The sequence below is a fragment of the Theropithecus gelada genome, chromosome 1 (assembly GCF_003255815.1).
Source record: "Theropithecus gelada isolate Dixy chromosome 1, Tgel_1.0, whole genome shotgun sequence".
NCBI classification, from domain to species: Eukaryota; Metazoa; Chordata; class Mammalia; order Primates; family Cercopithecidae; genus Theropithecus; species Theropithecus gelada.
Window position 1 is genome coordinate 46,708,111 of NC_037668.1, and position 25,961 is coordinate 46,734,071.

The 25,961-nt window shown below is 42.3% G+C and overlaps 1 protein-coding gene across 1 annotated transcript in view; it reads right to left on the bottom strand.

The window, feature by feature from the left end:
* Positions 1 to 25,961, bottom strand: part of UBR4 (ubiquitin protein ligase E3 component n-recognin 4) — a 139,110-nt gene that overhangs the window by 76,439 nt on the left and 36,710 nt on the right. Inside the window, exons 22-49 of the mRNA XM_025381474.1 lie at positions 25,708 to 25,836; positions 24,826 to 25,008; positions 24,561 to 24,686; positions 24,244 to 24,473; positions 22,182 to 22,303; positions 20,836 to 20,933; positions 19,744 to 19,901; positions 18,738 to 18,947; positions 17,386 to 17,487; positions 16,980 to 17,080; positions 16,531 to 16,729; positions 15,982 to 16,170; positions 15,497 to 15,560; positions 14,192 to 14,383; positions 13,605 to 13,675; positions 13,367 to 13,514; positions 12,697 to 12,924; positions 11,887 to 12,057; positions 9,262 to 9,444; positions 8,204 to 8,362; positions 7,710 to 7,862; positions 6,890 to 7,117; positions 6,366 to 6,523; positions 5,221 to 5,392; positions 4,754 to 4,955; positions 3,738 to 3,901; positions 3,065 to 3,281; positions 1,658 to 1,874 (exon numbers count right to left, since the gene is read on the bottom strand). Coding sequence (XP_025237259.1) covers positions 1,658 to 1,874; positions 3,065 to 3,281; positions 3,738 to 3,901; positions 4,754 to 4,955; positions 5,221 to 5,392; positions 6,366 to 6,523; positions 6,890 to 7,117; positions 7,710 to 7,862; positions 8,204 to 8,362; positions 9,262 to 9,444; positions 11,887 to 12,057; positions 12,697 to 12,924; positions 13,367 to 13,514; positions 13,605 to 13,675; positions 14,192 to 14,383; positions 15,497 to 15,560; positions 15,982 to 16,170; positions 16,531 to 16,729; positions 16,980 to 17,080; positions 17,386 to 17,487; positions 18,738 to 18,947; positions 19,744 to 19,901; positions 20,836 to 20,933; positions 22,182 to 22,303; positions 24,244 to 24,473; positions 24,561 to 24,686; positions 24,826 to 25,008; positions 25,708 to 25,836 — 4,574 coding nt within the window. The remainder of the gene's footprint in view (positions 1 to 1,657; positions 1,875 to 3,064; positions 3,282 to 3,737; positions 3,902 to 4,753; positions 4,956 to 5,220; positions 5,393 to 6,365; positions 6,524 to 6,889; positions 7,118 to 7,709; positions 7,863 to 8,203; positions 8,363 to 9,261; positions 9,445 to 11,886; positions 12,058 to 12,696; positions 12,925 to 13,366; positions 13,515 to 13,604; positions 13,676 to 14,191; positions 14,384 to 15,496; positions 15,561 to 15,981; positions 16,171 to 16,530; positions 16,730 to 16,979; positions 17,081 to 17,385; positions 17,488 to 18,737; positions 18,948 to 19,743; positions 19,902 to 20,835; positions 20,934 to 22,181; positions 22,304 to 24,243; positions 24,474 to 24,560; positions 24,687 to 24,825; positions 25,009 to 25,707; positions 25,837 to 25,961) is intronic.

The window sequence follows — 25,961 nt, forward strand, 5'->3', positions numbered from 1 at the left end:
GGGATCACTGAGATGGGCTTAACAGTCTTGATGCAATGGGACCCGAAGCTCAGGTGCCCAGAGATCAGTGGGCAAAAGGATACACAAAGGGAAAGGTAAAAACCATCTTCTTATATTGGAAAGTTTAAAGTTATATATGCACAAAGGCATTTCCTATGAGTCCCTAAGTATAGGGGAGAGAACAAACTATTTTTTAGGTGCATGCCAATTGCCAACATTCAAGGGGTAAATACAAAGCATCTTTAGAAAACTGAGCGATTTCCCCTTAGGAAAGGAATAGGAAACCCAACTACTACTATTAAAGGGTACCAAGTAACATGCTCCCCAGGGTTTACTCCTTTCAATTTAATGTGGCATAGTAAAAAGAACAACATCCTGACAGCTGAAGCTCTGGACAGAGAAAGAAAAGTATTCAGAAGGTAACTGGAAAGAAAAGGGTTAAGGGGTAGAGGAAGGCAATAAAGAACTAGGGAAGAGGAACCTGAGGCATAAAATAAATTTGGATAGAACGAGCTCTCTAGTGGGTTATCAGATGGTAGGACTTTGCTGCTAATCCCTCTACCCCGAACCCCCTTTTCATCCACTTAGAAAGGGAGCAGAGAGGACTAGGGTAAGGAAGAGAGAGTTGAGAGAGTGTCTGACATGGCCAACATCAAGAGTGCACTTACGATCCTCCATGTACTCCATTTTTACACAGGGACAGCTCTGTAGCCATGCAATGACCAGAACAGAAAGAAGCAGGAGGACTCTTCAACAGAAGCAGAATCAATGCAAAGCCACACCATTGGTTACACTGCTCTCTGACACACACTCACTCGTGCAGAGAAAAGAAAGAGGGCATACTAACCGGTCCAGCTTGGTTAGGGACTCAGTTTCAGAACTTGGGGGAGAAGCAAAGAAAAAAAAAAGGAAAAAAATGTGAAGCTCAGAGAAACCTGGAAACACATCCTAAGCAACCATGTATGGATAGGGTATCGGGGAAAAAGAAAGAGAAAGGAAGGGAGGGAGGAGGCTGCTGGTGGGAGGCAGTGATTCCAAGCAAGGCTATTCTTGTGACTTACAATGTAAGAAACTCAAAATCTTACATCATGAATTATGGTATTTCATCTACCATGGCAAACCAGCAGCTACCTAGCACAAAGAAGCCAAGCACAATGCTTAAGAATGCCACTGTAGGGAGACTTAAGGAAACTCTGGACTCTGCTACAAGAGGCAGCAGACAGCCTCTTTGCTGGCAATGTTATTACCACAGAAGTAGCTACTGCAGAGAAAGATGATGAAAAGATGATGAGCTCAGAATGGAAGGGAGGATGTTTTCCTATCATTTCAGCAAGCCTGTATCCTAATCTAGAATACTGGCTTAAGCATCATCTAGCCTGTGGCCTCTGGCTACTCTAAAGGGTACCTGAGCATTAAGAGAAGGGACAGAACTTCTGCCCAGGGAGAGACTCTGGTGTCACATGACTCTGAGCACATTTTTCAGGCTTTGTCTGCACACTAAAGAGACACTGAATATGGGCGAGTTGTATGAAAACTTGAAAAAATCCCAGGCTAGCCTTGAGATGGTTACTAGAAGCTGGCTCTCTCAAGACACAGGAAGGTTCTGCAGTGAGTGGAAGATGTAAAAACTGAAGCCACCCCCTGCCAGCACTGGTACCTCTCCAGGACAGTTCCACTGGTCGTAGTGGGGGCAGCTGAATCGCCATCTCCAGTGCCGTTGCTCTGGTTCAGATTTGAAGGGCAGATGTTGCTGACAGAGGCAGAAGGGAATTCTTCTGGGGGCTCATCAGGCCAGCCAAACTGCTCCTTAGTCTTGCCATAAATTTTTACAGCATCTATCATGGTGACACCTGCTGGATCCACCGAGGCCCCAACTGCAATAAGCAAGAGAGGACTTTAGGAAGCACATTCTCTAAAGAGCCACCCCTCCAAATCAAAGACCAGAACAGTTGGAGCAAAGAAGTAAATCACACCAATTTTACAGACATAGAGAAACTTTATCTTCTGAGATATTCACAGCACTTTAATTGTGTATAGATGCTGAATACATGTGGAGAAAGTTCCAGGGACCGAAAGTCAATTACGTCTCCTACTCAGAAGAGTCCCTAATCATCACTGTAAGGGTCCTCTTCTGCTTCAGAGTATTGTATCCCCTACCCCTCACTCCCAAGTGTCTCTACACACTTTCTTTGTTCAAAGTACAGATCATGACCATTCTCACTAACAGCAACTATATCTAGGAGAAAGAGTATCAGATCGTGGCCAATAATTGACAGAGAAATGCAGTCTTGAGTAAGGCTCAAGGATTTGTATTCTGAGGGTTTAGTTTTCAGTGGCATAGCAAGCCATTGCTAACCATCTCTCAGCCACGTGGACCTGAGGTCTTCCTCTGTGCTTTAAGAAAGCCTTGCGGCCGGGCGCGGTGGCTCAAGCCTGTAATCCCAGCACTTTGGGAGGCCGAGACGGGTGGATCACGAGGTCAGGAGATCGAGACCATCCTGGCTAACACGGTGAAACCCCGTCTCTATTAAGAAATACAAAAAAACTAGCCGGGCGAGGTGGCGGGCGCCTGTAGTCCCAGCTACTCGGGAGGCTGAGGCTGGAGAATGGCGTGAACCCGGGAGGCGGAGCTTGCAGTGAGCTGAGATCCGGCCACTGCACTCCAGCCTGGGCGACAGAGCGAGACTCCGTCTCAAAAAAAAAAAAAAAAAAAAAAAAAAAAAAAAAAAAAAAAAAAAAAAAGAAAGCCTTGCAATTTCATGTCAATCTGCCTCCTCTCAGCCTAAACACAGAAGTAGCCCCGTTAGTGAGGCAGACACAACACTATAGAAATGAATACTTAACGAAGTGCAGCCCTATCTTTACTGCTACCATGCTCCAGTGTACTCCTTTCCTGTCACCTTGCCTCTTTAATATTTCAAATGAAGCTCAAAGTTTCCTGACAAAAGGACAGAAAAACCAGTAGAGTGGAGAGATCCCAGAATATTGGAGAGTCACAGACCAGTGGCTCCCAATTTTGCAGTCACAATGAGGACAGAGTCTGCACCAGGGGTTGGTGACTCACTGAAGAGGTTCAGCTTCTTATCAGCCTGCAGGGCTTCTTCTCTGGTGAAGGGGAAGTCAAACCAGCGTGAACGACTCAGGTTGAGCTGCATAGTTCTGCCGAAGATCTCGATATACGATGGGGCCCGTTCTATTGCTTGAGTCCCAATCTGGATCCGCATGCCTGTCATCACCATAGTGCTATTGTTGTTACTTATCTCAATGGTGAAGCCTCCAGGCTGTAGGGAGACAAGGCACACATCAAGAAACTAACGGAAGTTCTTAAGTCTGAACTAGGACTCCTTCTTCTCTGACATTGTCTCAACATGTGAAGCTCATTAAATCTTACCCTTTTAACTCCCCGGTAATGACTTCCTTGTTTCTAAGAATGGGAAAATAGGAAAAGAGAGCAGATTCTCTTCAATGTCAGGCTTCCTTCTCCTCAGCATTAACAACCTCTTTGGTGTCCTCTACACAGTAATCCTGCTGGTACTGGTGGAAACCCAACCTGTACAAGTCCTTTGCCAAGTGAGTGAGAATATCCATTTTTCTAAGGAACCATTTAACTAGAACCGAGGGTTGTGACTGCGAGTATATACTCCACAGTTGCATTCTAAAAGGAGATGTATTCCCAAACCATATTGTTTATGAATCCTTTTACCCAGGGACTGATCCCAGTTCAGTGCCATTCTCACCTTGGTGTTGGCCACATACATGCCGGTGGAATTCAGCCGGTGTTTTATCTGTTGTGCATTATAGACCTGCAGGAGGTCATTACCACCAAACTCCACATCTGTCAGCTGCTGGTTGTGTTCAAAAAAGTCAATGGGGAAAGTCACCTGGCTAGACGTGCGGGTTGCTGCAGAGAATGATACCAGATCGTCAGAGAGTCTCTCCTACCTTTGACCCGACACCGCTGGTAAAGACTCCTCCCAGACAGAGCCCACACTCACACTCTAATCTAAACAAACTCTGGATTATAACATTTGCATCAGCATAATGCCTACATGTGGTTAGCTCTTCAATGGTTGTTATCCCTAACTATGACATGTCCTAGCAATACAAAGAAATCTGGCATTGGTACTGGGTGTACAGTTAATAACAACAGGCTCTCCCGTAACTGGGTTATTTAAAATGAACAATAGAAACTACTTCTTTATAGGAGAATGTAAATGAATAAACCAAAATTCTTTTGAAATGTACTCTAGAGCAAATTTAAGGTAATGTGATGATCCCTGTAATGGTCTTTGCTTAGCTGGATTCGTTCACTGCTAAACTCAAGCTTTCACTTTCCTGAAGAGTCCTCAGTCAGTCAAGTGCTAGACCACCAGCTCAGAGACCTGTGGTGGGCTCTTCACTACTCAGTGGGAAATTAACCAACTGAAGAGATCTATACTTCAATCAGTTCCATTCTTCAGAGAAGTCATTCTCCCTAAACCTACAGAGAACAATCTCTCAAATAAGGTCCAGGACATAACTCGTTACTAGGCACCAAAGAACCGGTGGCCTGAAACAGGCAGCCAATGGGTGCTTGCCACTCAGAACTGTGACTCTGCTTTTGGGAAATTAGCTAGCACATACCTCTAATTTTACAAAATGTGCAAGTAGGACAGTCACCATTTCTTCACAGATATTTGCAACAGTCTATTCTGAGTCACCGTCTAGAAGACCACCATTCCTACTCCCCCACAAGTCATCTAAGGAGCCTTACTGATTGTAGCTGTTTTGCGCTTTCGAACAGGCTTCATGATGCTGATGACACTGCTGGGCTGCAGGGATGGCTGCAGCCAGTAGGAGGTGTTCTCCACGTTGGCCATGTAAATGCGCAGGCTGCCATCCTCACACAGCAGAATCATTGTTGTCCGCTGCTGCTCATTGCAGGCCATATGCCTAATGGCAACCATGTCTTGGATCTAGGAGGAGAGGACAAAGGAGGGTCGTAGTTCCCACACCTACAGATCAGCATCCACACAGAAAAAGAGGCAGAGATGCAACTGGTTTCACGGTCAGTTGAGGGGCTGTACAGAAGGGTGGCAAAGAAAAGGCATCTAGGAGAAAAAGAACTGAAAATCTTTTATGGGCCTCCACTGAAAGAGCTGGGGAAGTGAAATGAATAAACAAATATAAAAAGAGACCAGGTTTACAGCAAAGTAATGAATGGGAAAATCTGGCACTGACCTTTGCTTTAGCAGGAAGAGTCTTAATCTCCTGGATAAGAAAAGTGTCTGGTTTCACCATAACTACCAGCGGCACCCCTGTAGTTTGCTGGACACAGCACACCAAGCCAGGGTGGTTCATCACCTCAGACCACTGGCAAAGAGCAGGAGAAGTCTTACTGCCACCATTGGAACTGCAGACAACAAAACTGGCCACAGTTAGAGTGTCAATCACCATTCAATAGTTCTTTTCTTGACCTAAAAACCATCCTCTAACTGGCTACGTGACTCCAAAGCAATATCCTTGGGCCAGGGAGTCAGATTATCCACAGGTCAGTTTTATTCCAAGCCATGCACACACGCTCATACACCCCAATGGTGCTTCCGGCAGGGCAGTCCTCCTTTGAAATCTCCACTGTGAGGTTCCATGTCTGAAGAACAGGTGGCCCTATGTGCCTAGAGGCTGTCAACTTTAGAGGGCCAGGAGCTGCCTAAGGCAATGACCCAATGTCCTGTCAGGATCTCCAAAAACATCGAGTTAGTGTGAACTGGTATCCATTTTATTTCATCCCAAACCAGGTAATTCCCAAAGAAAGGCCTGAGAGAAAGTGCTACAATGGGTCATCAATGGCAGATAAGAAACAAGGGATGATACCTTAAGCCTCTTCTTCCTCCTCCCTAAGTGAAACTCTCACTACCTTACACACCCCTCTATTATCTGCAAACTTGGTGAAAGTCTCTTCCTCCCCCAAATCCAACCATGCCCCCATTACTGATACATTCTATTTGCTAACAGAGTAAGTCTCCCCCAGGAGAAAAACTTAAAGGGCATTATGGCAGAATGAGCGTCTAAGAGAAATTTAGGTTCCCTTCTCACATTAAAATCACATTTATAACATTAACTATACGTTTTCCTTCTAAGTAACAGTGGACCCCTAAACTACCTCTGACGGCTTGGGGTCTCCACAGTGGAGGACAAACTGTGCAGACAACCCAACCTGCCAAACCCAGATTCTTGATTTTAAAGATATCTAGCAGGGAGAAAAAAAGGTTGGCTGGAGAAAATTAAGTTTCACAAAACTCAGAACAGATAGCAGATAGTGGGAGTGGAGATCCATCATTGAATGTGGACATTGTGGAAGGTGAACATTAAATGTTCATTCCCACCTTTTGATGTTGATGGGGAAGAGTTGTAACACCTCCAGGGTTGTCCTGCTGATGGTGGCTGCAAATGATTTGCCTTGACAATAGCTGAAGAACAACATCTGCAACACGTGGGAGTAGTACACAGACACACCGCCGCCCGCCACCTGGCTGTTACTGTCCTGCTGGCACAAAAACACATATTTGCAGTAATTCATGTTGCCTTGGCTACCAACTTCCAGGTTATACTGGTTATTAGTTTTCAATCATGATCAGGTGCTCTCATACTCTAAGCATGAGATCCCTGTGGGTAAATCTTACAAAGACCCTGAGAAAAATGGAACTTGAAGTTGAATTAGTTTAGCCCTAAAGGATAAGAGATTTTGCTATTAGGTAGAAAGTTAGAAGGAAAAACAAAGAAAAAGAAAAAAAGACCCAGTTAGATGAAGTCCACAGAAAAATGTCATAAAAGAACAAAGAGAAAAGAATAGAGGAGTTGCTAAATAATTAAATCTGGAATAGAAGGAAATAGCAACATGTGCTCTAACCTTCAGGTCCTCATGATTGATTTCCAATACATTAGTGACATAGAAGGGTCCCTGCTGGGCACTGCTGGCCTCTTCCATAAGCTGAGTATAGATGTACCCAGCTGAAGACATTATAACAATGATGTTCTTTCCCTCCTCATTGAAAAGGAAGGTAACATCTCTTATCTTTGAGCTTGGCAGGAGAAAGTAGAAGGTTGGACTCAAGGCATCAACAGACAGGTCATAAATCTGCAGGATGGAAGAAAAATTAAATAAGGGAAATCTATCTCAGTCCCATCCCCCAAATATCTTAGTGAATCCAAATAGCCAGAACTGACCAATAACGGGCATTCATTTTCCATTCAATAAAAAATGGAGTGTCAGGCACTGGTCTTATAAAGATGAACAGAACACCTTTCACTCTCCTTCAAGGAATGAGTAGGGGACAGACATACATAAATAAATTCTGCAACAAGTATGGCAATAAGTGTGCACTTGGTACAGTGAGGGTAGAACCAGAATCAGTTCCCTATTGCCTAAAGACAGAAAGCTCCTAGTCAGCAACATAGTAAAAGGTGACAAAATATGGCTATTATTTTTAGAGACAGGGTCTTGCTCTATCACCCAGATTGGAGTGGAGTAGCATAATCACAGCTCACTGCAGCCTTGAACTAAGCCTCAAGTAATCCTCCGCCTCAGCCTTCCAAGCAGCTGGTACCACAAGTGCAACTCATGGCACCCAGTTGATTTTTTAACTTCTGGGAGAAGCTAGCACATAATGATTCTAGATTTAAAAGTAGAAAAAGTCTAGAACCATATCAACAAAGAACTGTAACTGTACCTTAACAAAGTCCGCAGTGACAATTGCTAACTCGGTCTGTGAACCAGGTAACCACACGGCTTTGATGATGAAGTTCCCCGTTGCCAACTGAGGGTGCAAAACCAAGTGATCCGAAACAGAGCCTGAGCTACTAAAGGTGAGCACATGGCAGTCCTGGATAATGTTTAAGGAACAAAATGGTGAAAAGATGATCTGGAAAGTGGGCTAATTCATTTCAGAGTTCTGACGTTCCCTTTTTTCTCTAATATCCCCTGCCTTCAGACAGTATTTAGACTGTCTAGTAACATTCAGGTTTCATGAACACAAACATTAGTTTCAATATTGGAGAAATCTGAAAGATCTGGGAGAAATTCAAAGAAAAATTCCTTTTGCATTTCAGTAGGTTTTAAGCTTTAATTTCAACAATGAATAAGAAAAAGTAGTTCTGAGAACAGGGGAGAGAAGATGACTAGAATCTACAGCTCAAGGATCAAAACCTAGATCAGGATTTTTACCTTTAGCCCACAAACTGCCAAGTAGTCTTCCTTGCAGGGATTTCCTGTGAGGCTCAACACAGTAAAAGGAACTGGGGCAGAAGCCAAGCGGGTCAGAGTCAACTTCCTTTTGCTGGAATCCGCTTGCTTCAGGAGTGCAGAGAGCTGCAGAACAGTGATCTGCAAAGGAACAATGACCAATTTATTCTTACTCCTGGTCCTCTCAGAGAAGTCCAAGCAAGTAACAAAAACTCTTTCAATAGGGGTAACAGGTTGCACACTTTTTTCTTTTTTTTTACAGATAAGTCTAGTAGAAAATCCTAGATCAATATTAATCTCTATTTCTCCTGACTAAAAGCCACGGAATGTCTTTCCATGGAGGACAGAACAGGTAAGTAATGAAAACAATTTCTCTTTATAAAGTTAGTTCGCAAAATAGTTTAAGAATACCTATGTACCACTGTCCTTTTCTAGTTTTCCATGGAACTGTTTTTAAAATGATTTTAGAGTTAAGGAGTATCCATATTTTCACTTAAAAGTGAAAACAATATTAGTGGTGATGGAGAGGCCAGAATACAGAAAAGTGTGAGTTAAGATACCTAGCATTCTTCCAACTTCTACAAGCTCTATAAAACAATACAAATTTACTTATATCCTTAACAGAGCTGGGAAGGCAGGGCAGGACTACATAAGCAACACTGAGTATTCCTATTCCAAAAGAAAACTTTTGTCTCTCGGCTTATGCCTGCCAGAGTGACCAAACAGGGCAAGACTGGGAGTCAACCTGTCCTAGGTAACTGCTAGTCATTACTTTTTCCTGAGGGCTTGAAGAATACGTTTTGAGTGGAAATTCACTAATTAGAAACAGTCTATCCTAGTCATACCAGCTCTAGGTCTAATCAAATCAACTCGGGGTCCAAGTATTTGAAAAGCTCAACAAGATCTGTCCCTAAAGCATTCTTAGAACCCAACGGACTTTTTCCCACAGAGGGCTAATCCGAACGTGGTCATCAAGTTGTTTTGCTTAGCATTTAAGACAATATGACCTAAAGTAAGTGCACAAGAATTGGAGGACCCACCTTGCCCTTCTCATGGCTGACAGCCAAATGTTGGCGGCGCCCATGGGGAGAGGAGAGCACACACATAGCCACCCGCCTGAGCACATGAGCGCTGATCAGCTGCCGGATGGTCTGGCCCTGGTCTCCACTGTAATTCATCCGCACATTCTCAAAGGCACCTTCCTGGGAGCCTAAGGTGGGAACCTGGCAAAGAAAGAAGCAGAGAAAGCGGGCAGTAATGAAGCAAATAAAATCAAGTGGATTCATGCACTATTCATGAGACTGAGACACCGCACCATGGAGTCATCCAAAAGCAGTGATTTCAGCCTTCAAACCATGGATGGCTGGGTAAATTTGTTAAAAGTTATTAATAATCCATTAAGAACAACATAGTAAATGTTTTCATAAAGCTAAACTTAAATACAAAGTACTGGTCTTTCTTTTAAAAAGAATGTTAAAATGTCCAATCTCTTACAAATTGTGGTGACAGATGATTTTTTTTTTCATTGATCTAACCTGGCAACATAAAAATCAGCAACTTGATGGGTCCCCAACCCAAGTATTTTTTCACTTCATCTTTAATATCTAAAAACCAACGCTCTAACAGTGTGACTGATCTTACGACTTCTTTTAATTCCAAGAATATCAAATACAACTGTGACTAATTTTATTTTATTTTTTTTTTGAGACAGGGTTTTACTGTGTCACCCAGGTTGGAGTTCAGTGGTGAGTGCAGTCATGTGATATCAGCTCACTACAGCCTCGAATTCCCAGGTTCAAGCAATCCTCCTGCCTCAGCCTCCCAGGTAGCTGAGACCACAGGCATGAACCACCACACCTGGCTAATTATTTTTGTATATTTTTTATAGAGACAGGGTTTCACCATGTTGCCCAGGATGGTCTCGAACTTCTCTGGTCAAGTGATTTGCCTACCTCAGCCTCCCAGTGTTGGGATTACAGGCATGAGCCACTGCACCTGGCAAAAACTGTGACTGATTTTAATAAAATGCCAGAATATATATGTGTATGTACGTGTATATTTCCAACTGACTATTATTCCCTTAAAAACAGCCAACTTTTGTTGTGTGCGGTGGCTCACGCCTGTAATCCCAGCACTCTGGGAGGCTGAAGTGGGCGGATCATGAGGTCAGGAGTTCGAGACCAGCCTGACCAACATGGTGAAACCTCGTCTCTACCACAATTATAAAAATTAGTCAGGCGTGGTGGCACACGCCTGTAATCCCAGCTACTCCGGAAGCTGAGGCAGGAGAATCACTTGAACCCAGGAGGCAGAGGTTATGGTGAGCTGAGATCCTTCCACTGCACTCCAGCCTGGTGACAGAGCGAGACTCTGTCTCAAAAGAAAAAAACAAAAAACAAAAAACAGCCAACTTTGGCTGGGAATGGTGGCTCACAACTATAATCCCAGCACTTTGGGAGGCCAAGGGGGCAAATCACTTGAACACAGTTGTTTGAGACAATTCTGAGCAACATGGTGAAATCCTATCTCTACTAAAAATACAAAAATCAGCCAGGCATGGTGGTGCGCACCTTCAGTCTCAGCTACTCAGGAGGCTGAATGAGGCATGAGAATCGCCGGAACCAGGGAGGCAGAGGTTGCAGTGAGCTGAGATCATGCCACTGCACTCCAGCTTAGGTGACAGAGCAAGACTCCGTCTTCAAAAAAAAAAAAAAAAAAAACAGCCAATTTATGAGATCTATTCATGTATCTCATTCATAATATTTGTTCACTTCCTTTTTGGAATTGCCACCACTTTACTTTCTATTACTTAACTCTGCTGCTAAAAAAGGCCAGGAAGGCCACATCAGAAGTCATATATTCAGTGCTGAGCAGCAGGTTTTAAAGTCAATAATGACTTATACCTTATAACCAATGTGACACGAGAAACTAAAGGAAAGTTATCTAAAGGACTATATGCAAAAAAGGACAAACATTATTTTGCAAGTTAGATGAACTTTAGAGAAGATACAATAAAGTTCTATTTTCTAAAAATAAAAACTCTCTACTATTCTAGTTGCTCCAAAATGGAGTTCCCCACCTCTTGGGGATTCATATATTTATATGAACTAAAAAGGAGATTTATTCTCTTTGTTGGCCAAAATGACCCTGGATTCCCCAGCCCCACTCCTTTTTTTGAGACAGAGTCTCACTCTGTCACCCAGGCTGGAGTACAGTGCTATGATCTCAGCTCATTGCAACCTCCTGGGCTCAAGTGATCCTCCCACATTAGCCTTCTGAGTAGCTGGGACTGTAGTTGCTGCGCCACCACACCAAGCTAAATTTTTTTTGTGTTTTTTGGGGTAGAGATGAGGTTTCACCATGTTGCCAAGGCTGGTCTTAAACTCCTAGGCTCAAGCAATCCACCTGCTTTGGGCATCCCAAAGTGCTGGGATAATAGGCGCACCCTTGGCCAGTTCTCTTCTTTTGAAGCCACACCTCATATGCTGATTTTTACACTGTTCATAATATGTTCTGGGCATGTCATGATGTCTTAGATTCTAAGTTTTGGACGGCCAAGGATCAACTGCTCTAAGTATACTCCTCAGAGCATCTAGCACACTTTGGGATCTCAACAAATTTGTTGGTTCCCACAGCCACCAAACGTCATGGCCCAAGACACTCACCATCAGCTGGTCTGTCATCTCCACTGCCTTCTCCACTGTGTGCAGCTCACTGAGGGCTTGCTGAGCACGGCTGCTGCTCCCGACAGCTGAAGCTTGCTGGAAGTTGGTCTGAATGGCATCCATAAGGAAATTAAGCATGTCTAACACGAGAGGAGCGAAGGAGAAATTGGCCTGAGAAAAACAGAAAAAATACACAAGTGAAAAAAAAAAAGAAAAACAATGGATAATACTCCTAACAATCATCTTGCCAGTAACTTCCTTCAGAATCCAGCTACTTCACTTCCAGCTTGATATTCTAGCCATCTTCTCATTCTCACAATCCTGGCATTGATTCCAATCAATATGCATTTGCGCTACTAACTCCAGAGCAATCTTTCTAAACCAGGGGTCCTGCACAGATATCCTAATGCGCAAAGGCATCCCTCATATGAAATGAGCTAACTTCTCTCCTATGTATCTAGAATGGTTTGGGTTTTGTACCATCCTTGGGAAAATTGAGAATATAAACCCTCAAATCATTTTGTATTTTGTTTTCTGTGTTTCAGATAAGGAACCCTGGCCAAGAAAGGGTACTCTAGAGTATGACACAACTAAAATTTATGCTTCCATCACCCCCCATAATATGCCTAATAGTGCTCAGTCATAAATCCTTCCCTTGTGATGACAATACGTAGTATTTGTATTCACACTATGAAAATGGGTAAAGGAGAAAATGCGTTGCAAGCGGAGCCAAGTGCATTGTTTACTCTCACACCAGTTCAGCAGGCTCTGAACTCTGTCTGCTTACTAGGGAGCACCAGTCTGCCCCACCTGGTTCTGTAATTCTTCCCGGCAGCCCTCTACTGTGCGGCAGAGGCTGCTCTTCTTGGGCTTCTCTTCATCAGCAACCTTTCCATCACTGATGGTAACCTTGGCTTTGTCAGCTGGTGAGGTGCTGGCATGACGCACTAAACTCTCTGAAATCCTGGGTTCACTCTGAAATGCTGACTCCTTCATGGTAGAGCTCATGCCACTGCTAGGAGTTCTCTTCACCAGTGCCTAGGGACAGAAAACGTCAGAGTCCCTAAGTTCTTGCCTCAAGCACAGAGGAAATACTGTCTGAGATCTCTGAAGAAAATCTGACCCAAAGAAGAAACTGGCTAAGCATTTCAATGTTACTCAAAAGCCTAAATTCTGATCTTCATAATATTCACCTAATATCTAACTTCTTTATCCACTCACAGTATCAGGCCTTATTATAACATCTGAAATTGTGGGGAGGTCTTAGGAAAAATTAACTACAAGATCTCTAAGGAATTTGCTGGTTCTGATATTCTAAATGAAATGCTTAGGCCACCAACTGTAGAGATCATCAACGAGTGAGCTGGAACATCTTCCTAGACTCAGGTATCCTAGAGGTGATGGGAATTTTCCAGTTTGGCTTCAGTAATCCCATGTCACGAACAAGCCACCCTTTATAGCTCAGGGAGGGTCCTCTCACCAAACAGCTGCCATCTTCCTTGGCTCCACAGTCACAGAAGAAGGATCCATACTTGGCATAGGAAATCTCATGATCCTTGTGGCACACCTTAGCACACACTGTGCAGACACCCACCCCATCCACCATTTTGCAGGTGTGACAGTGGTACCTGCAAAGAACAAGAACCAGCAAATAAGCTCAGAAGTCCCAATATTCGGTGCCCAGCAAATCTTCACCTTAAAGGAAGAACTACTCTTACCAATGCTGGTTCATGAATTCTTTCTGTGTGATCGTAAAAGTGCAGAGTTTATTGCAAAGAGAATCTTCATCCTTCAAAAACAAGAAGTCTTTTTAATTCAAAATATACCCCTGTATATAAACACCCACAAAAACACACGTGCCTCAACACTCTATGGGGGGGTTAATAATTGACTCATAAATGACCAGTGGAAATCTACCACAACTGGAAATAGCTAGCTGGCTGAAAATCTGTTGTTATTTCAGGTGAGTGAGACCTTAGGGGTTTGTGGTTAAGAAAAAAACATCTTATGCTTTCTCTATAGGGGAGCTTCCACTACCCCCATGAAGAACTCATCCCTAAAATTCCATTTGAGATTAAAGACTGAAAAAGCAGGACAAGGGACTCTGGAAAAAGAAAAAGTCCTTTCCACAGAGATTAGATCCCCATGCCTTGCTCTGAAGGCCTAGAAAATTGGGGTCTGGCAGCAACAAGGTCTAGGAAGTTTTGAAGCTCACAGGAGGCTGGAGAAAAGAGCCCAAAAGCTTGGTATCATGCCAGTCAGTCATTACCTTGAAAGGTTAAGTTCGAGATTACTTAGTACTTACTGAATCCTCAGCCTGGGAATCTTCCTCTTCCACCGCCAACTCCTCCACCCAGTCTGAGTCTACTTCAATGGCCCGCTCTTCCCCATCCACTGAGAGATGACTTGGGCCTTGACCATTACTCTGGCTCAGGGCATTCGTGACATCAGCCAAGTAAGACATGATATGGCATGTGCACTCCAAGATCATCACATGCTGCAAGAGAAGCCCCACAGAAACTTCAGATTCTCCATGTTTTCAAATAAAGCTCAAGATCACGGAAATGGTATGAAAGCAGAGAAGAAAAACAGTGTGTTTTTATTATCTATTAACCAGCTTTTACCACTCCTTCCCCACGTAGCTGGTCAGTCAATTGTACTGAAGTAACATGTATTCCTTCATTCTTAAGCACAAAGACAGCTCTTTACAAAGTCTTGTAAGATGAAGTAGGATTGAAATTAGACGAATAGAGTAAAAACAGATTAAAATCACTCAAGAAAAGACCAGATTAGAGTATGAAGCATTCTGCCCCTAACATTAGCATTTTTTAACCATTAAGTGAAAGTCATTTTAATTATCAGGCTTTAAAGTAATGCAGGAGAGGAATAGCTTCAGAAATCAAGAGAAAAAAAATTCTAGCAAATCACTACAGATAGTTCATGCTTGCCTAGAAAACCCAATGAATTGGCACCAAAGACTCAGATTTCTAAGTTCCTTTGCTCTGCACTCTGACATGTCAGTGCTGAAAGGATAAAGATCAGCAAGTAAGGAGGGAGTAATGAATGGTACCACAGTGGTTCTCAGAGGCTAGTTATCTGTTCCTAGCCACCTATGCCAGTTCATGGGTTGGGCAGGAGAAGAAAATGCCTGAATGCAGGATTTCTGTCAATTTCAAACCCCTTTTCTCACCAGAGTAACCAGAACCTTCAGGCAAATTAAACAAAGCTTAGCATCTGGGCTAGAGCTGAGGAGGCCGTATTTGGCCTCTTATAACACTGACTCAGAGTGGCACAGTTCCAAGGCCTGAGCAGGGAGACACTTTCCCATAACATTCCAATATCTTAGGATGGCAGGAACTCTACGTTTTAAGAAAGATTCTGTCTGCTTATTTACCAGTATATTTCCTTCCCATCACTTCTTGCCAGCCAAAAGATGCCTAAAGGCACACAGTTAGCAATTACACACTTCTAGATCTTCGAGATTATCAGCCTTATCCTTGGTAGGCTAGCCGGGCACAGAACTCAATAGGAACAAGAGACTTCCACCTGACCACAGAGGTGAGAATCATCTTTCCTTTCACCCCCCATTGTCATTCCTCACTTTTCTTACCTTTCCATGCATTACATTGGCATTCAGTTTTTCAACCACATTCTTCTGTGACAGATATTTCTTGCTGTCCCAAAGAAAAAAAGAGGGGAAAGAGGAGACAAAAAATCATCTAAGAAACCAAAGAAATAAAGCATCTTTATTAACTTTGAATCAATCTGAGGACACTGGGAAGCAGAAGCACTCTTAAAAAACTCCATAAGTACTATATAGTTACATAGCTTGGGGTGCTCTGGCCTTAGAATTATCGTTAACACTTGGCATACTTTCCCCAAGAGTTCTCTTGGGAACAATGAATAGGAAACTCTACTAAGAAAATGATGAAGACGAAGTCTAAAGTGAACAAAGCTATTTGCTACCCGTACCCCAAACTCCAATAAAAGGGTAGAGATTCAAATTTCTTCTATACTCACTTTGAGCTATAAAGAAAGTAACCCACTTCTCCAAGATCAATGTTGTAACCTACAGATACAATTTCAGCATCTTACCATCTGCTCAGCCAATCCACAGCAGCATTATGAAGCTGAAGGTGACCAGCACCTTGACCTGCACTGGCCAGAGTGGCCATCACAACCATAAGTTCAGGGAAGCCAGTCCCATCACCGTTGGCCAGCATCTCTGTTGCCATGGGAGTCAGGGTGCCCAGAAGAACAGCACACACACCTTCCCCAACTTGGCTAGGAGAAAAGAAAGAGCAAGTTGGTGAATAATCAACAGGAATCTCATTCTGTGTGTTATAAAAGAAGTTTTAAATTAAACATTAAATACATAACTACAATACCAATCCCAGTTTTGGACTTGGGCTAGCAGAACATAAAACATTTCATTCAGGTTGTAATTGACAGGCCAAGTCATTCCAAGTTTTCCCATGGGAAAAAAATCAAGGAGCTACATACACTAGAATCCTTGAGTCTAGAGAGAGGTAGATATGAAAATGTTGAAAAAGCTAAGACTGGTGCCTGAAGAAAAGATAACTGCAAATATCAACATATTTCTGGGGTTGCTAGGGAAACACGACAGAAATGTAGTTGTTCTACCTGTTTTCCCGAACAATGTATGTGGTCAGTAACTGCAGCAGCTGCCGATTCTCCTGAATTACATCCAGCTGATCAGAATCTTTTGGGGGTGATGTAGTCATGCGGGTGAGCCAGGCCTGCAGGCGCACAGGCTCCACACAGGCCAGCTGTGCCAGGGAGCCGCAGAGATGCAACAGGCTCGGGTTAGGGCTCTTCTCAGCTAGGAGCAGAACAAGAGGCCAGGGTCAATAAAGAAGGGCAAGAGGAAGGGAAAGAAGGGGCAAATTGTGAGCCAGGAAAAGGGGAAATGGCTTCAAAGCAAGTTTTCAACTTCCTTCCAAACTTTCTCTGAGGGATTCTCTCCACTTGTTAGCATTTTCATGCTGTAGTTAAACTCAGGCAGAAGATATGCACAGTATTTGCCGGACATCAAAGTTCCCATAAGAAGATTACTAAAAGCTGTCACTCACTCAGCTGGAAGAGTTTGGTGAAGAATTTCAAAACTCGGTTACAGAATTTAGCAGAGAGGTTCTCATTGGCTGTTGCCATCATGATCTGTACAAGTTCTCCACTGGGAGGCAGGAGGGGAGAAAAATGGAAGAATCACATTAAAGCCTCACATAAAAAGCATCCTTTCTTCACAATCTCATCTCCTCTGGGGAAAATGGCCACTTATGAGTCAATGACACAAGGCATTCATGAAATTAACCCCCTCACCAATAACCCCAAGGAGTCAGCAATTAACTCCCCAAAGTGCAGACACCTAAGCAGGCCTTAAATATTGCTGATAATAAGTACCTAAATCAACATATATAGCTCCTTACTTTCAAGAGGCATTCAAAAACTATTTACGGAATAAAGCAAAACACGGCTCACCTGTCAGAGAAAAACTCCTCCATAGCTTTACGGGCCTGGCTGCTTTCCAGCTGCTTTTCCAAGTACTGGAGACATTCCTCCAGGATGGATTCATCCAGTCCACTGAGGATCAAATGGAAAACTTAACCACCAGTACTAAGACCTGTTTCAATGTCCTCCTCATGGTGATTTATTAAAATCCAAAGTTTGCCTGTTTGACCTTGATGGCAATGTCCAATTTTGCTTTGGCAAAGCTTAACATAAAGCCTGGCACAAAGTAGGTGTTCAATACACGTTTACTGAATTAATAGCAGCCTCTCAACTTTATTTTTCTATCCTCTTTCCTAGGAAATTAAACAGGAAAGGCATCTAAAACTTGGTCCTAATCCAGATCTGCTAGTGATTTAGGGAAAAAGACACTTTGGACAAATCATTTCCACACAGCTAAAAGTGTCTGGAATTATTTATCTGTTAAAAAGAAAAAGAAAAGAGGAGAAAGGGAATAAAAGGAATCCTTGATGAAAATCTGGACTACTCAACAACAAAGAGACAGGAAATTCCAACATGTGGCGCCTTCATTTGTATAATTCTCAGTGGGGTGAAAAGGAAACAGAATTTTCTTTACAGCTCATCTACAGCAATGTGGCCTAAACTACCAAGGTACAGCTATGCTGTGGGACTGCCCATTCCACACTCATTTCAGCGGCACGATCACCAAATTTTAGAAACGAATTTCAGTGAGCTCCTCTGTACATCTCATCAGAGCCAGAGTAGCACTTGATAATCATTAAAAACAATTTTAAGTCTCCAAATCTAAACATTTAAGTCTTCCATTTTCTTAATGTCTATTCCTAAGAATTAATCACAAAAAAGGACTCCAAAAAACTCTTCACATATTTCCATATTAATGCAGAATGCACACAAGTACAGAATTTTCTGCTGAAAAACACAAATAACAATAAGCTGGCCATGTGTGGTGGCTCACACCTGTAATCCCAGCATTTTGGGAGGCCAAGACAGGAGGATCACTTGAGCCCAGGAGTTCAAGACCAGTCTACACAACATGTCAAAACCTATCTCTACCACAAAAAAAAAAAAAAAAATCAGCTGGGCATGGTGGCATGTACTTGTAGACCCAGCTACTCAGGAGGCTGAGGTAGGAGGATTGCTTGAGCCCTGGAGACAGAGGTTGCAGTGAGCCCCACTGCACTCCAGCCTGGGCAACAGAGCGAGACCATATCTCAGAATTAAAAAAAACACACACACAAAAACAATAAGCTATTAATTAATGACCTAAAGGCAGCAGTGTTGGTACATTTCACTGATAGTAGCAGTAGGTCACAGGAAACCTGACTGTTCTCCATCAAGCTCACCTGTTAGGATCTGCATGATTGGCCAGAATGTTGTAACAACCAGTGATCAGCTTCTCATAAACACGAGCCAAGAACTCATCAGACTCAGCAGGGCCCAAGATACGTTCCAGGGAGTTGCTACTGATCTCAGCAACACTCTCAGTGCTTGATTCCAAAAGAAGTGGTAGCAGGGTCCGAATGACCTGTGGTGGGTTCATCTCATCGGACCAACTTTAGCAAAGAAAATGAAATCGAGTTAGTGAACACACTCCTTCAAAAAGCTGCAAAGCAAGGACAGGGTAATTCAATTATTTGCCAGGGGAGAGGGGAAGGGGAATTGCGCAAGGACCTTTATTCCAGTCTTTTTCTCATGATAGCTATTTTATACACAGGTATCATCATACAATCTCATATTATTCTTTTTCATTATTTTATCAGAAACAAAAATCATTTTCACTTGAAAAATTCATTTATTAAAATGTCAAATTAATGAGCTGCATTTTCTAATATTCAATAAAGAAAATTAACTGAAACCAAAGCAAGTATTCCATTCCAGACAAGCCTTCTAGAAGAACTGCCAGGAACCTGGATCACTTTTAGGGCAATATGATATGAGACTTTACCTGTTACCTATGTATAAGAAGATAAAATAGTCCCTCCATTGGCCTGACCTGGTTCCTACAATAGTGGAATTTATCCCACTATGATTCTGGAGAAACATTATCAAATAATCTGTCACTATCACTTTAAAATTTAAACCCAAGACATCTCCAAATTGCAATATGTCTTAAAGCCAGCAAGCCTTTTCTGAAAAATACTACAGAAAAGAGGAAGTACTCTGTTGTCTTTCAGATCTAAGTTAAAAAATCATTCTAGGTAAGTGTTCACACTTTAAAACAACAGGTACTCTTTGCTAAAGAAGTATACAAGAAAGCATTACTACATAGTTATAAAACTCTCACTCTCCCTCTTTAACCACAATAGAATACAGACGTAGAGTCCTTGGGGCTATGTAGTAGATACTCACACAATAAGATCTCCAGTCAACCTGACCAGTGAGAGGAGGGTGTGCTTCAGGGAAGCAGCCAGGGGCAGACTTTGGCTACAGAGAGTCCCCAGGTGTGCAGCCTGCACTGCACTGATATAACTCTCTGAAGGGATGGTGTCATTGGCAAAGGCATTGCGCTGAAAGGAAGCAAAGCAGATGTAAATGGATAGACCATCTACCCTGGAAAAAATTCTCACATGGAAAAAAACTGATATAAACTAAGACCCCACTGACGTTTATAAACAATAGCCTTACTCAGTATACACTGTTATTCATGCTGGGAAGAGAAGTGGGGTACAGAAAAGAAAGCAGTTAAATTTTAATTAGTACAAAGTTAACAGTTAAATGCAATGAATATCCGATACCACTTTCAAATGATTAGAGTATAATATAACGCACTATATTTAAAGTAAAACTATTGTTTATCTATAATGACTGAGAAGGAACTGGATTTTGCAATGCATCTGGTCTCTACTAAAGCTCTGGGTGGTGTAAACAGAGGTCACAATCATAAAGCAGGGATAACAAGACTATAATATTTAGCTTTTCAAAAGAACTTCAGTAAGCGAATAATCTGTTAATAGAGGTAGTGTGAGCAGAGGATATACAAAGAGCAAGTAAACTGACAGAAGACTCAGTAGTATTTAAAAGCCTAGAGAAGCTAAAAGTGACCCTGTAAAACTGTTACAAAAGGAGCAGGTTCCTGCCATATAACCTACAAAGGAAACAGAGTTAACATGTATTGGGAATTCATGTGCCAGGTAATATGCTAGGCACTTAACATTCAATACACTGAATCGTCGCAGTCCAACATTCAATTGGTGAAGAAACTGAGGCTCAAATAAATAAAATGGTTTGTCTTCTGACAACACAAACTTATGAGCAAAAAGCCATATGAGAACCAACTAGGTGATTAAATGCATTGATTATTGATTCAGCCATAGCCAATATTACTGCAGTATATGAAGATCTCTTGGTAGCTAGTTTAAGCCTAATTCCTTTAGGCTTAAGAACAAAAGACAGAATGACTAGCACTCAGTAGTTCTACCCCTGGAACAGACAGGGACTCACCCAGGATCCAATATTGGGAAATTCATTGGTATTGATGTTGTTCCAGGACTCACATACAGCCTGCACTGACGATGGCAAATTCTGAACCAGTGTCGGACCTGGAGGCAACAGAAAGGACAAGGAATCATCACAAGAAAGAAGGAACGACACAGAGCATTTTAAAAGCCAAGCCCAAATGCAGAAAGAAACAGTACAGCCCAGGCTGTCAAAATAATTAGTAAGATAGCTTAGATGGATATTTCAATAGCAGTACTATTTCCAAGAACCAGTTAATTGCTTAATAGCTAACACTCTCAATTGTAAGGTTTTCATTTCCCATCATATTCACTTTCTAATCTTGCAAGTAAAGACGACAACTGAAAATAAGATGCGAAGTGAGGGTGAATCATTGCAAGTCAGACTGAAATCATCATTAAACATCTGCTCCCCTTCTATAAATAGGTGTCACTTTTCTCTTGATCTCTTTTCTCTTTAAGACAAATCTTAAGGGCAGGGATCATAACATACATTAAGAACAGCACTCAATGCAGCAGTACAAAGTGAGACTATCTGAATGTTAAATGAATATTTAAAGCTTGAAATTAAGGAAAATACAAACGGTTGTAAATTTTAAAGGGTAACTACTGTACTTAACTCCAATCAAGCCCTTTGATTTTTCCACCCTAAATTTCTACCAGAGCATTCCTAACCCAGCAAAGAGATTATTTCCGGGCACAAAAGTACCAGCTTGCTAATCCTCCTATCCCCTCTAAATAAAAAGAACACCAGCCTGGGCAACATAGCAAGACCTCATCTCTACAAAAAAATTTTAAAATTATACAGGTATAATACCATACAGGTATGGTAGTATGTGCCTGGGATCCCAGCTACTTGGGAGGCTGTGGCAGGGGGACTGCTTGAACACAGGAGGTAAAAGCTGCAGTGAGCTGTGATAGCACCACTGCACTCCAGCCTGGGCGACAGAGCAAGACTCTGCCGAGAGAAGAGAGAAGAGAGGAGGGGAGGGAAAGGGAGGGGAGCGGAGCAAAGATCTGTGCTAAAGACAAAATAGCCTTATGTTTTGGAACCAACAGATCCTGGTTTGGATCCCAGCTCCATCACTTGCAAGATGCAGGATTCTGGACAAGTAACTTCTCTAGACCTAATTTCTAATGAGTAAAATGGGGATCAAAGTAACACTTCATAGGGTTATTGTGAAGATCAAAACAGACAAACCTACCTAAATGCTTGATACACAAAAAGGCTCCAATAAGCAGTAAATGCCAGTAGGCACCAAGGGAGAGAAGTAGTAGTACTAGCAGTAGTAGCTGTTGTAACATTATTCAAAAGCACATTCGTTCACTTACCCAGAGTATTTGCCTTGCACCTACTAGAGCCAATAGCCAAAACAGCAGCAAAGCCTTGCAGTTTCTCCTTGGAAGGTTTCTCAGTTGTTCCCTCTTCATTAAAGTTCTGCAGCAAATAGGCTCTGGGGGAAAAATAGGGGAAAGTGAAGCCATAGGAATCTAATTCCACCAGTTAGGAAAAACTAGGCCTAGACTGGCTGAAAATCCTCTCTCTCAGTTTCCTATCTATTTAATATAATTGATAGTGCCTGCTTCCTCCTGGTCTCATGGGTAATCGTTTCCCAAAGAATGTCCCCTCCTCTGAAATGCTCCCAAAAAATCTCCAAACCTTAACTGCCTGACAAGCCTGAGAAACAGTGAATACTATATCTATTCTCCTCCTCCACCTCAGAAGATTGACAAGGTTATCTAGTAAAGGCTCTGAATACTTTATTTTTTAAAACAAAACAAAACAAAAAAAACTGTTTATCCAACATTTTGCAAGCTTACTTGGCCAGGAACATTAACAGCTCAGTGTGGAAAACACTGGCCTAGTAGGCCAGATTACAGCCTGTAAATTCCCAGAGGGCAATGACTTGGTGTGCTTTGGCCACTGCCATAACCCTAGCACTTAGAAAAGTATGTGGCACGTAGCAGCCATACATATTTGTTCAAAAAATTTGCCTCAAACAACGGCCCTCTATCTTCTGCAAGGCAGTCACACTAAGAGACAAGGTTAGTTAAGTACGACAAAGATCTAGGGCAGCATAAAGCCCACAGAGCCGGGCGAGGTGGCTCACACCTGTAATCTCAGCACTTCAGGAGGCTGAGGCAGGTGGATCATCTGAGGTCAGGAGTTCGAGACCAGCCCGGCCAACATGGAGAAACCCCACATCTACTGAAAATACAAAAATTAGCCAGGTATGGTGGTATGCGCCTGTCATCCCAGGTACTCGGGAAACTTGAGGAGAATCACTTGAACCCAGGAGGCGGAGGTTACAGTGAGCTGAGATCGCACCACTGCAGTCCAGCCTGGGTGACAGAGCAAGACTACGTCTGAAAAAAAAAAAGCCCCATAGAACAGGAGTGAACACTGAGATCCTACAGGGACCAGATAAAGTAAATAAGCTTGAGAGAGCTCTGTGAAAACTGCTGCAAAGGGAACTAATTCTCAGCTCCAGTCTGTTACTGTTGTTTCAGAAGTAAGTCAGGCCCAGTTTTGCCAGTTCTTCCAAATTAAGAAAAGCCAGAAATCTAGACTTGTGAATAATCTCCTAATTTTATATACTGAAATTAACTTTAAAATATTTAAACATCATACAGACCAAAGTCTACAGGGCATGCAAGTCTACAGTGTTTGTCATAGAAAGAGTTGAATTTGAAATAAGTTCTAACTCATTCAGAAATGTTTTTCTCCAAGTACATATCATGACATTTAAAGGGCATTTAAAGGCCAGGCGCGGTGGCTTATGCCTGTAATCCCAGCACTTTGGGAGGTCGAGGCGGATGGATCACCCGAGGTGAGGAATTTGAGACCAGCCTGGCCAACATGGTGAAACCCCATCTCTACTAAAAATACAAAAATTAGCCGGGCATGGTGGTCATGCCTGTAATCCCTGCTACTCAGGAGGCTGAGGCAGGAGAATCGCTTGAACCTGGGAGGTGGAGGTTGCAGTGAGCCAAGATCGTACCACTGCACTCCAGCCTGGGCAACAGGAGCAAGACTTCACCTCAAAAAAAAATTTTTCTTTAATAATAATAAAGAGCACTTGAGGAGCTTTAACTCAGTTAATAAGAAAAATGACAGTATTTAGAAAAATTACATTACCTTTCTCTGTATCCTATAAGTAAAATGGTACAAAATATTTAAAGAATTATAGACATTAAACTTCCTCCTGACTCCTCCTGCACTATTTGAAAATTCCCTCATCAAGCACCCCTTCATACTAGAGAAGAATGCATTATACCATGGGGGAAAAAACCCTAAGCTGACGAAAGGGAAAAACATCAAATTCTGAGTCACTGGGGGATTTGCACAGAGTGCAGAGTGCATGTGCATCTCTGGGCAGGCAGTTCACCACACCTGGTGAACGATGCATAGGTATCAATGAGTTGCAGCGTGGCTGGAAGTAGGTTCTTGGTAATCTCAGACGACTTATGAGGATCAGTCTCAGCAGCCATCTTAGAAAAATGCTCATCCAAAGAGACCTGGACCTTTGAGATGGCGGCATCAAGGGTGTAGATGGACTGCAGACTGGGAATTTCATGCAGCTGCAAGATGGTGGTACAGTCGATACTACAGAAGGATGAGATCTTTAAAAATATGCAAAATATAATTAGTTGTGGCAAAAGGCTATGGCAGAAACCAAGTTCTATCATTTAGGCTCCAATACTACATACCTGTCGAGCGAAGTATTCCTCTACTATTTCAACATCATATTTCACTGAGCTACACTTGGCAGTGGATGCCAGTTCTAGGAGCGAGCTAGCATGCTCAGCCTTCATTCCCTGTTTGATAAGGTGATCCTATTTGGACAGCAAGAAAAAGTGTTTAGGAGATCAATATAGGCAGAGTCCAAAGCTTTCATCATCTTCAAATTTAAAAGCTTCAGAAAGCACAAAGCACTCTGGCTTTGAATAGTCTTAGCAGCAAGCTCTGTGTTACCTTTATCCAGTTGACATAGGAGCTGATCCGGAGCCGAGAAGACCATCGCAGAGTGTGCAAGATGTCACATTCGCTCATCTCAGGTGAGTTCATGGATAGCTGGTTAATGTAAGTCTTTGATGGTGGTAAAATTCCTAGGATCCTCCATAGTATCAAGAAGTAATATTGAAGGGCACAGGCCTCCTGGAGAAAGGAAAAGGAGCATAGAGGTAGCACTTGGTATTGCCTCAAGATCTCCCTCACAGTACAAACTGCTCCAAATGCAACTTTTAAAGAACTGTGTAGAGTCCTGATTTTAAATTGACATTTGGCCCCCAAGTCCATTCTCCAGATCTTTCTAGAGAGTGCACCTACCAGAAAATGGCAGAACACACATACAAATAATTTGTTCCATATTCTGCACATTTCACAGACCAAAAAGGCTATTCCAAGACAACTTTGGCTCCCTAATAATTTACTAATTAACCAAAAGAGGGCAGGACATTCTGCTTAGCAGACCTGCAATCAGCTGTTCATTTTTGTGGCCTGGAATTGCTTCTAGAAGTATAGAGACACATTAACAGAGCCACAGAAAAATATCAAGCTTGAAGCTTTCAATATCACACATCAATCAACCAGTATTCACAGGAGAGATGGCACTTGGGGGGGACCACTAATTCTTAAATTACAGTTATCTCAATGGTAACCAAAAAAAATGCAAAAGCTGATTAAATTCTCTTTAAGGTAAACATAGCTACCCAAACTACCTAGAAATACTGAAGAATCAGTCAGTTTTGCAAATTAATATTCAATAAACTGATTACATCTCAGAAGAAAATTTCTGATAGAAATGATCAATGATCAAACACAACCCAAAGACTTCTCAGGGTTCCAACATCTTACCAAGGCTGTTACATTCTTGTTTTCCTTTCTCCTAACTGTATCAAGCTGGGACCCAGCTGCAAGCAGGGCTGTCAGTGCAGCATAAAGCTCATCATACTTGACAAGCTTGGAGAAAAGGACGTCACATGCCTGACATAAAGAAAGAAAGACAGACAATCATTTCTTTATTTTTAAAGTATTTTTTCCTACTGCCTATGCACTATCATTTATCCTCATGATTGACAAAATATCCCATCAAATCATATTCATTAACT